Genomic DNA, 13,816 nt, shown 5'->3' with positions numbered 1-13,816 from the left:
CTTCAGGCTCTTCTCTCACTAAGGAAGTTGTAAGCTTAGTTGTTATAAACAAACTAATACATTTTAAAAAAAAATGAAAAGTCATGCTGACCATTGAACAGAATGGTGTTTTATATAATAAAGTTTATTTCCATTTTTTTGTACCTGTTGTTGGATATCGTATCTTTTGAAGCAACTCTTGCCAGACCACTCACACCAGCTGTACGTGCTGGTTCAATGTTGTTGCTGTTTGACTGTGTGCTTAATCTTCCCCATGTTTTAGGATTCAAACTTGCCAAGAAGGAAGATTTAGGAGATTGCGTAGCAGTAGGGCTTTTTGCTTTTGGAAAAGAAGGAAAACAGTAACAGAATTTAAGTTTAAAGGATCTTACATAGGGCAAATACATTTGCCAGTGTTTGTTAATACTTCATGAGTATGTGATTCAATCCTCAGCAAGCTATAAGGAGATACAGTTGCCAAGTGAATTAAAAATAGTATTGTATTATCAAACACACCTTCAAAATGAGGACATTTATTCTTCATGGTTTACATGCATACTGCTGCCACTGCATGGTTTACATATACAGTACAGTACATACATGCTGCCATTGCAGGCATACACCTCCGTAACAGTTCACCAATATACCTACCAACCTTCAAGGACTCCTCTAAGTCAAGATGCTGAGGGGCCTGATGCTTGAGGCTGCCAGCACCAGGAGTCAGCAGACAATCAGTGACCTGAGGCAGAAAATCCCCAGCAGCAGGGGCAGGAGGAGTCAAGTGATGAGGGGCCAGAGTCTGGCAGGGCATCCAACTCCAGGATGCATCTGCACTGCTCGGCTTCTCAAGAAACAAAGACATGAATGCCTATAACTGAACTACAGCTGTAACTGGCCTAATGAAGAATAGCTGCCAGCAACTGCCCCTCAGCTGGAAACAACTCACCCAACTCAGATCTGCTTTTCTGCATCCTTGCTTCCTGCTCTGATCTTTGACTCTGTCTAGGTGACTAATCTCTCTAGTGTTTGACTCCTGGACTGCAGGGAACATTTGCCTGTCACTGCTACTGCACCTTGTTTTCCCAAACCTGTCTTCTGTCTGTGTCCTATGGTTAGACTTAATTCTAAACCAATTGTGCTTTGCCTACCTATCATGCAAGACTTTTTCCAGGGCAAGCGTGCATCTGCACAGCCAACTCTCTGCCTGCCTTTGCAATTCCTTGCACTACTACTCATCAGTAAACCATTTCTAAATCAGTTGGGTTTGCTCAGCCTGAAACAGGACTCCAATTTGGTTTCTAAAAAATATAGTATGTGTTTCCAACACTAAGTTTGCATTAATTTTTTTTTCAATGTAGACAATTTGCTTTTGTTTTGCTTCTCCCTATTACTACCTTAGGTCTCCCAAATTCCATAATCATTTTTTTTCTCCCAAGCAAATCAAAATAACTACAAATAAATAACCTAAAAACCAGCATAAAGATAATTTAAAAACAAGTCAGGCTTTTTCAAACCCTAGTTTTCTATTTCATATTATGTCATCAATATTTAACTGTTTGTTCATTCATTTAACATGTATACCACTGGTTTCAATGAAGTGATTCACAGCAGTTTACAGCAAAAGCAAAAAATATCTGTGGTGAGAAATAATAAAATATCCACGGTAACAGGACTCAAACACAGGATTAGAATATCCATGGCAGGTTTAAAAATAAAATATTTAAAACATTTTAGATGTGAGGAAAAAAGTGATGGCATCCTTACATTGGAGAAAAGCCCTATGGAAGAGTTCTATCTTTGTTTTCTCCTTTTTTTTTTCAAATAATTTTATTAAGAATTATAAATGAGAAGAATAAAAGTCTATACAAACTACCAAAAAAAAAGGGGGGGGGAGTGTAGAAAAGACAAAGAAAAAAAAATAGAAAGAAAAAAAAGAAGTAACTTCCCCCTTCATCCCAGCAGGTAAAAACAATTTTAATAACTTTTCACCATCTCTAAATAAAACGATCTCTCTTCTCCCCATAACTCATCTCTTAGATAAGAAAACAAAAAACAAAATCCAAATGCTTTATCAATCATTCTTTGTCAGCAAAAGTCCAGTAAGGGCAACCGGATATAATTATTTTCTTCTTTTAGCCCTCGTCAAACCAGCCAACCTTATAAATCTTCCTTGAATTTTTAAAATTATTCTTTGGGTTCCTTTAAGAAAAGTCCCAGAGGTAATTTGCTGGTCATCTGTGTATCCAGGCAAAAATCCTTCAGAACTTTTAACAGATTTATTTTGTATATCCATTAGGTAAAGTTTATCCTTTTGTTTGTCACTTCTAAAAAAAAATCTTCCCAAACCTTAGCAGAGCTCTTTTGTATATCCAGAAGAAAAAAATTATCCAGATCAGTTTCCTGGTTTGGTGTCTGTTCATCTCTTTTAGGGAACAAATCATCTATCAGATCCATTTGTATTACATTTAAATCCCCCTTCAAATTAATTTCATAGACATCCGTTGCAATTTGTTTTGGTTTTACGACTTCATTAGAGCAAGTTCTGTCCAGTTTCTCAAACGATTGATCCATTCTATCCAGTAATTTAGCTGAGGGGTATTCAAAAGTTTGCACTAAGGATTTCTGCTCCATTTTCTTCATCCTCTGGTTCCCTGTAATTCCAATCTTCAAGGTCTCCTTATCATAAAAAAACCCAAAGCAACTGCCATTTTCCCCATGAGAAAATATCTTCAATTAATTCAAAACTCTAATTACAAATCCCTTTGGCCCCTTAATTTGTTATTAACTTTCCAAAATCCATATACTAAGCACCCTTTTGCTACATAGTCCAAGAAAATCATATATTTTCAAAAAATTTAAAATCAAATTTACACTGTTGTATTTTAAAGAGGCGGAGACTCACCCAATGAATATAATAAAACTTTGTTGGTCCAAAGCGTCTTAGTCTCTCCAATATACAAGAAGTAAAAAAATAATCCAAAAAAGTGATTAAGATATAAAGCTCAGTCGAGCTTAATGTCCATAAGGCTGCTTTGCAAGTGGCAGCTTGATGTAACCCTGACTCCCAGCCTCTCCACTCATAAGTCGACTATAAAATGGCAGTTTCTGCAGTCTACTCACAAGTAGTAGCTATCCAGACTCACATGGATGATCTCAACAATCTCTCCTTGTTCCAGTGAGAGCGTGCCAGTCCGGATACAGCATCCAGCCGTGATCTCCTTCACAAAATCTGTCTTGCTAGCCATCAGCTCGCCATGGATCTCACAGGAAGTCTGTCTTATCTTTGTTTTCTCAATATTGTCAAGAAGGGGACAAATCTGATGTCACTGGGGAGGCTATTCTAGAGGATGGTGTTTCAGCAGAAAAGCAGCACCACCTGAAAACAGCCTGGAAATTTCTCAGAAGTGGGGTATCCCAGCAGTTTCTCCTGAGATGATTTTGTTGGCTGTAACAATCCTGGCTAAAGGGTGTGGTCCTGGAGAAACCTAGGTGCCCATTTATTTTAATGATTTACTATACCTGTTTGGCGGTTTTGACAAGAACTTACCTTGATTGTCTACTTTGTCCTCATCTCTGGGAGGTGAATATTTTGGCCTTCGGGGCCCACGTTTTGGCAGTCTTTTTCTCTTCAAAACATCACTTAGTCGGCTATTGAATTAAAAAGGCATTATATATCAGGTCTATTAACCATTGCTTCACATTTCAACAAGCTCAAAATACTGATTTTAAAGACATCTGGATTTTAAATGATCCTATTAGATGCAGTATTTGTTAGCAGCTATTGCCAATACAGTGGTATAATATGGTTTAAATTGCAACTTTTAGCAGTCTATTTTATTTATGTATTTGTCTATCAAATTTTGTCACCACCATCTCCCTCAAAAGAATCAAGCAATGTACTTTCCAAAGTTGCCAAGAGTTGGTATTTTAACTTTGGCCTTTGAGTATGCATTAGCTCAAATGCTAGAAATAGTAAACTACAGTGCCAAATGTTTTATCTGTAGTAATTTTGACATGAATGTGAACAGTTTTGTTTCAAGGTCAACAAAACATCAACCCTGGAACAAAACTTGGCTGCTTTAAATGGTGTTATTTTAGCCTTTCCTAATGTTGTGGTTGGAAATGCAAAGACTACTAGTACAATATTGATGTGCTTGCCTATGTGATGTGCGTGTACTCTCTACATGCTCTTACATGGTGATTATGTTAAATTTTAGGATATAAATACTCTATGTTGGCTTGGGCTGATTTGTTGGACTTGTGTGGTAGAGTTCGGCGCTGCCGCTGATTCCCAGGAAGGAGGGACCACATTCCTGGCAGATAAGAGGATTCACAGTCCTGAGACTGTTGCTGGGAAAGTTAAGAGGTTTAGGTAGCTCTGCCCTAGAGTCTCCCAGGTTATTTACCCTTAGGTCAGTTAGAGTAGCTTTAGTCTGGTAAGATTCTGTCTGTAAGGTGAAAGCAATAAAGAACTGGAGTTTGGAATACACTGACTCAACACTGTTCTTGGGCTGGCCTTGACAACTTGGGTGTGTATGCATTTCATACAAGTTCTTGTGCCATGTTGTTGAAATTCCAGAGTGCATGTAAAAATGCAAAGACTGAATAGTCTGTGCTGCCTTTGAAACTGTTAATACCCCCGTGCTTTTATTTTTGCTGCCTCTACTCTAGGTGTGTGTGATATTACTTTTTGTCCTATGAGCTTTTCAATATGCTGTTTTACTTACTCCTTACGGAGCCCAGGATAGGACCATACCATACATTTTATTTCTACTTATGTATTCATCTTTGCTGTTGAATTAATCCAAAAGTTACAGCAGCACACATATAGCACAAGCTGATTTAACAATTTTCTGTAAACAGTTAAAATGTAAAAACAGTATAATTTTACTTGGGTGAGCTTCTTCCTCTTGTTCTTTTCTGGAAGAGGTTTGGTCCTCCTAATGCTCCTAGGTTGCTCTAAATGCTAAGTTGAGTGCTAACTGAAAGAACATCGAGAGATATAAGCTCTCCTTCCCTTAAGGGCTTTTTCTGATCATCACTCTTTCAATGCCATTCTATCCTATGAGGATTTTTAACGTTTTCGGTTTTAAAAAAAGGTTTTCCATTGACCTTTTTTTTCCCCGAGTGCCTGATAGCAATTAGCATGGACCACCACCCCACTCATACTATCTGTTTAGAAGACAAATATCCTGCCTCGACAGTTAGGCTGTTTGTAACAGTCTTCCACATTGTATGGTTTACAAAGCAGGTTGTGACGATTTATGACAGGTTGGCAAATAGTTCACTGAGCAGTCAGCTACTGATACCAATTTTAACAGATTAAAGACAGCTAGGACAAGAAAATGCAGACTTCTAAAAAAGCCAAACATATGTAGGAGGAAATCCAAAATTATTACAACAGTACTACCACCCAATTAATTTGACTTCTTTTTAAAACTTATTGGCATTTTAAATATTCAAGCATAACAGTCTTCAATTTTCTTTATATGTGAATAAAGAATGTGAAAAACTTGAACGGTTGAACAGCAACCCAGGAGGATACACACCCATTCAGAGACCCAATCAAGTCAACTCACCCCTGCGGACTCAGGTCCAAAGAGTCTTCCCTAGTGTGCTGTAAGCTTGGAGAACCTAAGTCTGAAGCAGCATTGCTAGCAGTAGTGGCTGTTCCAGTGCTTACTGTTGTAGTAGCACTGAGTGATCCTGAGCCATTAGTGCAAGCTTTGGGGGGACTTGTGAGCAAAGCCTCTGATTCTGCTAAATTCTTCACCTGATGCATCACACCTGGAAAACAGTGACAGAATTATAGAGCATTGAATTAATATTTTAGTTTTAAGTAGTGGATAGATACAACATGGTTTAATGATTATGTTAAAAAAAATTGCATATACACTTGAAGATCACAGTGCCGAGTCTTATACAGGATAATGATCATGTTGCTCTTTAAGAAGCATTCCAAGCAATTCTCAAAAAGTGGTAGGATAAAATAAAATATAAAATAAATATAACATATAACATAAAATACTTAAATCAAGTAAAGTGCACCCCCCAAAAACTAAATTGAAAAAAACTTACTTATTCCCTTCTCCCCAGCTCTTTTATTCTTTGGCAGCTGCTACCCAAAAGAAGAAAGCAATTTCCTCTCACAAATAAAAGTACAGAAAATGTTTCTTGCTGCCTACAGAGCTCAGAAGCAAACAAGTGTTCCCTAAACCCTTTTTTCCCTATTAAGAATCTACAGTTCATCTTCACTCAGAGGAAGTAGGCAGAAGAGAGTGAAGGTGTAGTAGGGGAGTACAGAGTAAAGGCTTGTCAATGAGTGGAGGGTAAGGGTGTCCAAAATGCTTGGAACTCAAACCATTTCAAATTTAAAATGTCCTGTTTGGACCAAAACAGCTGTTTTGAATGTAAGCATAGACTGTCTTGATCATTTTGGTTCTGGTTCAAGTTCAAAGCACTTTTAAGATAATTAAAACATTGTTTTGCACTCAAAACAAATAATTATGGACTCAAAACAGGGCAACTCATTTTTGAAATGGTTTAATTCTGAAACCTTTTCCACAACCTTAAATATAAGATGAGAGGCAGCATGGTGTCATGGTTAATGTGCTGGACTGGGACTGAAGAAACCCAGGTTCTAATCCTCCCTTAGGCATGGAAGCCAGCTGGGTAACTTTGGACCACTCTCTCTCTGTCAGTGCTAGACAGGAAATCAAAATATATCCCCAAAGTAATGGCAAACCACTTCCGCAATGTTGCCAAGAAAACTGCATAGACCCATCCAAGAAGTCATCAGGATCACAATTGATTCAAGAGCATCCAAAGAAAAAGAGCAACTTTTCCCCAGGCTGCACCTGTCCTATGCAACTGCTTCCTCTTGAAATTTCTCCTGCAGCTAATACTGGATATGCACTCAGGAGAATGAGGCAGCTCGTTGGCTACCCTGTATCTGCCCCAAAAGCTTTTGCGTGGCCAGAAGAGCTGCATTAACTGCCAGTGCCAGAACTGGTGCATCACTAAGTTCATTAGAAGGACTGAGGAGGTTCAGCCTTGCTAGGTTGTCCAGACAAGAAGCACATGAATTGAACTAATCCTACTTTATTGTAAGGGTACATTAACAGAATCTTGCAAGACTGAAAATATTTCTCCCCTTCTCTCTTTTTAGTTTCTGGAAAACTAGGGAGGGTGTGAAACAAGCTGCCTCTTATCAGACCACTGCCTAGGCTGTGGGTCTTCCTCCTGTCTCCCAAGGCCATTCCCACATACTATGAGAGGGGGCTCCATCAAAGTCCTTGTGAAAGACTTTATGCAGCATAAGAATCATAGACCATCAAGTTTAATTTTCATGGTTCTACAAATACTGTATTAAAACCAGTTGATTATTACCTTATACTTTGCATATAATCAGAATTGTATGTAGTATACCAAACACAAGAATCCAGTCAAAAGTTAGCATTACCTTCTCTTCTGAAGTAAACACTAAAAATGTCAGGTAATTTTTGCATTAAAATTTCTGCCATCTGAAGGGCTCCAACAACTATCTTAAGATCTTGACTTGACAGCATAGAGGCAATATGACTGTAACAACCAAACAAACAAACAAACAAAAAAAGACATTATGGAAAATGCAATTTAACTTTGATAAATTATATTTTCACTACTGAGCACAATGCAGAAGAGGGGGAGGAAAGGTATACTGAAAATAATATCAACAACACAATTAACACATCTACTGCATGCCCAATATGCTAACATGCAGGCAATAAAGTCCTGCAGTGGAACATGGATTGATTGATTGGCCAGATTTTATGTTTTTCCAAAACAGTGTTGAAAGTAACTATTCGTTCCTAAATATTTTGCATTTACTTCTGTTATCTTTATTGTTGAATATCTGTGTCAGATCTCACTGAGAAATAATATGAATGTGAGAAAGGAAGTTTACTGTACTTTACTTAGGTAAAGCATAAGATACAGTAAATAGACTTTAATTATGTTTTGCACAAATATGTAGTTGAGGGCTGATGGCTGGATGCAGTAGAGTGGTATATGTTAGAAGTAATGTAGTCATAAAAATAAATGGAAAGCGTAGAGAACAGTACAACAGTGAGCAAGAAGGCAAGAGTGTGTGATATGTTTGGTTGTTTAATGAATGTGAATATATATATACAGAGAGATGATATATTGTAGAGATACCATAGAGATATGTTACTTAGAAGCTATGATGCAACGAAGTATATAGCTATGAAAATTAGCACACCAAAAACCAAGATAGTTATTGTGACAGTGGGAGTAAATGACTGAAATTTATATATAAATGGTAAAAAAACTACAAGTAGATGGGATTTGGCAGAATGTTTTGAGCAGATGGGAAAATGGAGAAATTTTAAGATATGCAAATACAGGTAGAAAGGTAGTAAGTAGTATGTGGTCTATTACTGGGAATGAATACCTGTTAAAATAAACTAAATTGGGTATGAAGAAGAAACTGCTTCTGTCTCTTTGTTATGTATAAGTGAGAGCTGGGCATGTCAGGAGAAACATAAAAGTTACACTGAATGCAGTGGAATAATGAGGAAGGGTAAATAGTAGAACATGAAGGGATGGGACAAGAATGAATGAATGCTGAATGAATGTGAACTGAATGCAAAAGAAAATAGCCAATAAAAAAACAATTACTCTGAAGTGCTTTGGTGATTTAGAGAGAATGAATGAGGAATCTGTACTCAACAAATAGATAGAGGCAGAGTGAATGGGTCAAAGAAGAAGAGGCAACTGAGAAAGTAGTGATTGGTTGGATATGAATCTCAAAAAGAAGCTGTAAGAAGCTTAAAGAAGAAAGGCAATATATGAAGAACTGTATGGACATGGTAGGAAAAGCAAGGATGGTTTGAAAGGATAGACAGGTATGGAAGGTATGGCAAATAACGCTGCTGTGAACTATTTTAGCCACATTTCCTTCTCCTGTCTCATACCCTGAATTTCTGTGTCTTATTTCTTACTCTTTTTATATATTTTGCATAATGTTTCCTATGATCTCTATACATCCTTCTGTATCAATAGGCAACACTAAAATCTTCCGAAAGGCAATTTGTCAGTATTATGATATGAAATGACAGGCCATTTCTTAATATCCCCATTGTTGAAATGGGACTTAATAATTTATAAAACTTTTTCTTTTCTTTCTTTCTTTCTTTCTTTCTTTCTTTCTTTCTTTCTTTCTTTCTTTCTTTTCTCCTGGCCTTAGAGCCAGAAAACTTAATGTAAATATAAATCAAATACATACATCAAAATACATGCACCTAAAATCTATAGATATAAATAAAAATAAGCATAAAATGCAATAAAAATAACAGTGATAATAAAAATAATGCAAATAGTGGTGCCCACCATGATTAGTACTATTCTTTTATGTGGGACAAATAGAACAATAAGAGGCATAGAATTGAACAACCATCAGAGTCCTGGTCAGACAGAAGAAGCGACAGATAAGCTTCATACTCTGCCAGGGTATTTCTTCAGAATGGAAAAGACGAAAGTCATCCAAGATTCCCTCTACAGAGAGCAACAGAGGAGCATGTGGCTTGGGAACTCAACAGAACTGTCCCCACGTTGGCCTAAGCAGTGATGTAGGGAGAGATGTTTATAACACCCTCACAGGACTCTAGAAGGTAGTGCATGCAACCTGGCTAAGGTGAAGGTCCAGCAAAAATTCAGAACTGGAATGGAGGAAAGTTAGGATAATGGCACATGCCCATTTGGGGAAGAAAAAAATTCACAGACCATAGGATTGGATATTAGGGTTTGACTGGTTTGGAAATCAATATCCCAGATATGCTGTTTAAGCTGACTCCTAGCATTTTCAAAACCTAATAGGCAGAGGTTCTCCAAAGACTAACAGTTTGTTATTAGCTCCTTTAGCCAAGTTTTTTTTATATGGTCTCAGAGAATCAAGGGGAAAAATTAATTTTAACCAGGTATTAATAATACCAGACTCTGGCACCCAAGGAAACCAGACCTGTCTCTAATCATAAAGCAGCATTTTTTATGCATCTCAGAACTGCAAGAATAGCTCTTATAAATTTGAGACTGGACAGCTTCCAGGATATTAAACTTTGTAAAAGTACAAATCTGAACTCCATAAACAAGCTGAGAAATAACCTTAGCAAGAAAGACCTTGCAGGCTGAAGGAATAAAATTTTGAATGGAAAAATCTCAAGATAACTGAGGAGTTATGTTGAGCAACATTGGCCCAATAAAAGAAATGCGTGCTCTAAGATAAGGAGGCCTTGAACTGCACCTCAAGATATTTATAGGTGTGCACCTGTTCTGTTGGAGTCTTGTTCATTTGCTATTTAGGCATCCCATAGTATGCAATGCAAAAACTAACACTTTAGTTTTTTGACAATTTATTACAAGTAATATTTTGGGCAAAAGGAAGCCGATGCCCTCAATGCCTTTCTCATTTCCACTTGGGAGACTGGCAAAACTACTACGTCAACTACAAATCTGGAATTGCACAATTTCCTAACATTGGGGGGTAATGAACAGAAGATGCAAGAGCCTGAATGATTAATATATAAATTAAAAAGGAAGGGGGCTAAGATACACCCTTGCCTTACCATTCTCTGAGTGGTAATAGTTCCAGGGGAAACATCTGACTCTCAGCACAGTGTTAAAATAAAGAGTCTGGGTAAGAAAGAGCAATTTTTTATCCACTGAGGACTCCTGTAGTTTTTCTCATAGCCTCTCCCTTGGAATCAAATCAAAAGCTGATTTGAAATCCATGAAGGCTGCAAAAAGTGAGCCTTTGGGCAGTGAAGTATATTTTTCAGCTAAATGACGCAGAACCAAACAATGGTCCAAGTTTAAACGGTCCCGCCTGCTCCTCAGCAAGAATATTTTCCCACCTGAATCCCGCTTGCTCCCCAGCAAGAATATTTTAACTTGGACTCAATCCAATAGTTTTAAATAGATGTATTTTTCATATAGCTTTCTTATTGTATTAAGCAATCTTAACAGGACTTGGCAGAGTCAAGTCTATTTCCTTTATTCTTAGAGAAAGGAATGACAGTGGTCTGATTTTACTCAGATGGGAAATGTGCTGTATTAATATAAGTAAATAAAGCAGCTAGCACTTAACAATACTAGATAATAAACATTTAATGTTGATTAATAAAAATTCTCAACAGCTCTCATTGTAGATACGATACAGAGACTTTAAACAATTAATCAAATATCTTAAATAACAACTAACATTTCAAGAAACTAGTTTTAGCAAAAATTAGGTATTTTCTATAGTATCATTCACAACAAAGATATGCATTAATAAGTACCTTGACACAGCATGATTTTTCAGTACATCCTTCAGAAGTTCAGCATCAGCAAAATAAATTATCCTAAGAATTGCTCTAAGGCACTTGTGTCTAACAGCAGGTCCAGCTGAAGAACTATACACTTCATAGAGAACACCAAATAAGGTTTTAATAAAAGATTTAGCTAGTTCTGGGTCTTCTTTCATTAGCTGTGCTCGAGCATCATCCTTCTTTGATTCTGGATGTCCGCCTAGAGGAGGATAGCAGATGGTTAACTATTTATATTGAGCTATATATATACATAGCATTCTATTCTATTCTATTCTATTCTATTCTATTCTATTCTATTCTATTCTATTCTATTCTATTCTATTCTATTCTATTCTATTCTATTATAGCACTGTTAGAAAAGTTTTGACACTTCTGCATTTACAGAAAATATGAGTATCATAAATTTCCCAGTATCTGATTAAATTTCTAACTAAGCACTAGCAAATAACCTCTTCCTAAAAATTTTTATTAAACATTTTAGAAAAGTCTATGAACCATGAAAAATGAAGGACATATTTAAAAAATAAAGAAGTCAAATACAATGGTAAAATTCAAGTAAGTAAACATGGGATCTAAAATGTCATGAAAGTAAACTGTTTTGCAATATATCCTTAATTACTTACAAAGTTAAGGCATATGCTATATCTCCTTTCTAGTCTCTAACCAAGCACTGGCAGCTTCCCTAATCTCTCTCATTCCACACTGAAAGAAATATTCTCCCCTGTGATTTGAAGTATTGCACTTTGCCACCAATGAGTGAGATTCAGCAGAGTAGCATAAATCTCACTGTATCTTAATACACTACTCTATCAGACCTATATCATGTTAGAAAAAGCTATCGTATAAAGCCGGGCTATGATCTGTACTCTATAAACCCAGAGAATGGGATATAGAGCAATGGTCTTAAATTAAAGAAAAGCAGATTCCAGTTGAATGTTAAGAAAAAAAATTGTAACTAGTTAGAGCAGTTCAGCAGTGGATGTAATCCCTGATGAAGGTGGTGAGCTTCTCCGCTGGGGATGCTTTAATTGGGAGTTCTGCAGTCAGCAGCAGTAGGTTTAAGAAGATACTTAAAACTATTATTCTAGGAGAAGCAGAATATGTGGCCAAACCTACACACTAGCTGTGCATGTGATTTAACCAAAAGACCATGTAAATTTCATGTGCAAAACTACAGTCTGTATTCATAGCTCCTAGGACCAAAATATTCATATTGGAAACATGAGTGATTAGTTCAATGGGATTAGTTTTCACTGAAACCACTGGGATAAATGCAGCTCAGTAATTTACTAACATACAATACAATTTCACAAGGCATTTTAACCCAAAATGGGATCTGCTTTTTCAATTATGAATATATGAAATTGGTGGATTCACTCCAGGTGGATCAACAGCTGGGGGCCACCAGAGATATCATTGCCCAACTACAGCTGCTGTACCAGCTGCCATCTCCTGTGGAGCAGGAGATTCTAGTAACAGTCACTTATGTTTTCATTTCTTCCAGATTGGGATATTGCAATGTGTTCTACCTGGAGTTGCCTTTAAATATACAGCAATATAAACACTTATTTTGTGGGCACTGCACTGGCTTCTAACAGTTCTGAATACAATTATCATCCTATGTGGTAAGGGCACAGGATATCTACAAGATCATCTCCTCCAAGGTGACTCTGTCTGACCAGCCTGTCTGCCATACTTGAGAAGAGATGCACTTGATTTCCTCAATTTGGGAAGTGAAAAGGGCAGGGGCCATAAACAATGCTTCTCTACTGATGTTCCAGTTCTCTAGAATGTGCCCCCCACCCACCCAAAAAAGATAGATCTGGCTAGCTCCTACTTTAGTCTGTTTTTAGGAAGTTGTTAAGTGGAAAGTGGCTTTTTAAAAAGAAATAGGAGACTAGGATCTATGCTAGGCCTCTTACCTGGCTTGCAGTAGGCTATTTTAAATTTTACTGCTGTTTTAAGGTTTTTACTGTTGTTACTATTTCATTGTGAACCTCCTAGAGAAGTGGAATTGTGGCTGTATAGAAATACCAGAAATAAATGTATGAAAAAATAAATTGTAAGACTATACATGAAGCACTCTTCAGTGACAAAAATAAAATAGTGCTTACTAGTACTGGTATTGGCTAGAGGATTAGGTTTTCTCTGAATGGCACGTGCTGTTCCAGTATCCTCATTGATCTGCTGCATAGAATTAAAGTCAATTGTATAAACACGCCCCAATGTAGACAGACTTATTTCATCTTCACCAACCTGATGAGCTGCCTGAGAACAAATATATAAGTTTAAATACAAGTACAAACTACTTTAGGACAACTTCTTCTTCTTCCCATTCAGAAACACATTTCTGAGTAATCACAGAATGCTTTAAATGGCTTGATTCAGATATCATACTAAACCATAGTGTGGGTTATTTGCTTCTGCTTCAGTAGGATTTTGTGAACCCACCATTTTGGCTTAATGTTATA

The 13,816-nt window shown here is 37.0% G+C and overlaps 1 protein-coding gene across 5 annotated transcripts in view; it reads right to left on the bottom strand.

The window, feature by feature from the left end:
- TRIP12 (thyroid hormone receptor interactor 12) overlaps window positions 1-13,816 on the bottom strand; it is a 107,972-nt gene that overhangs the window by 29,381 nt on the left and 64,775 nt on the right. For all 5 annotated transcript variants that reach the window (XM_063306662.1, XM_063306663.1, XM_063306665.1 and 2 more), the window contains 6 exons: window positions 13,460-13,613; window positions 11,316-11,544; window positions 7,442-7,560; window positions 5,559-5,766; window positions 3,527-3,627; window positions 145-319 (listed from right to left, as the gene is read on the bottom strand). In XM_063306662.1, coding sequence (XP_063162732.1) covers window positions 145-319; window positions 3,527-3,627; window positions 5,559-5,766; window positions 7,442-7,560; window positions 11,316-11,544; window positions 13,460-13,613 — 986 coding nt within the window. The remainder of the gene's footprint in view (window positions 1-144; window positions 320-3,526; window positions 3,628-5,558; window positions 5,767-7,441; window positions 7,561-11,315; window positions 11,545-13,459; window positions 13,614-13,816) is intronic.

The sequence above is a fragment of the Candoia aspera genome, chromosome 6 (assembly GCF_035149785.1).
Source record: "Candoia aspera isolate rCanAsp1 chromosome 6, rCanAsp1.hap2, whole genome shotgun sequence".
Classification (NCBI taxonomy): domain Eukaryota; kingdom Metazoa; phylum Chordata; class Lepidosauria; order Squamata; family Boidae; genus Candoia; species Candoia aspera.
The sequence above is the reverse complement of the archived record's forward strand: the minus strand, read 5'-3'. Positions and strand labels throughout refer to the sequence as shown.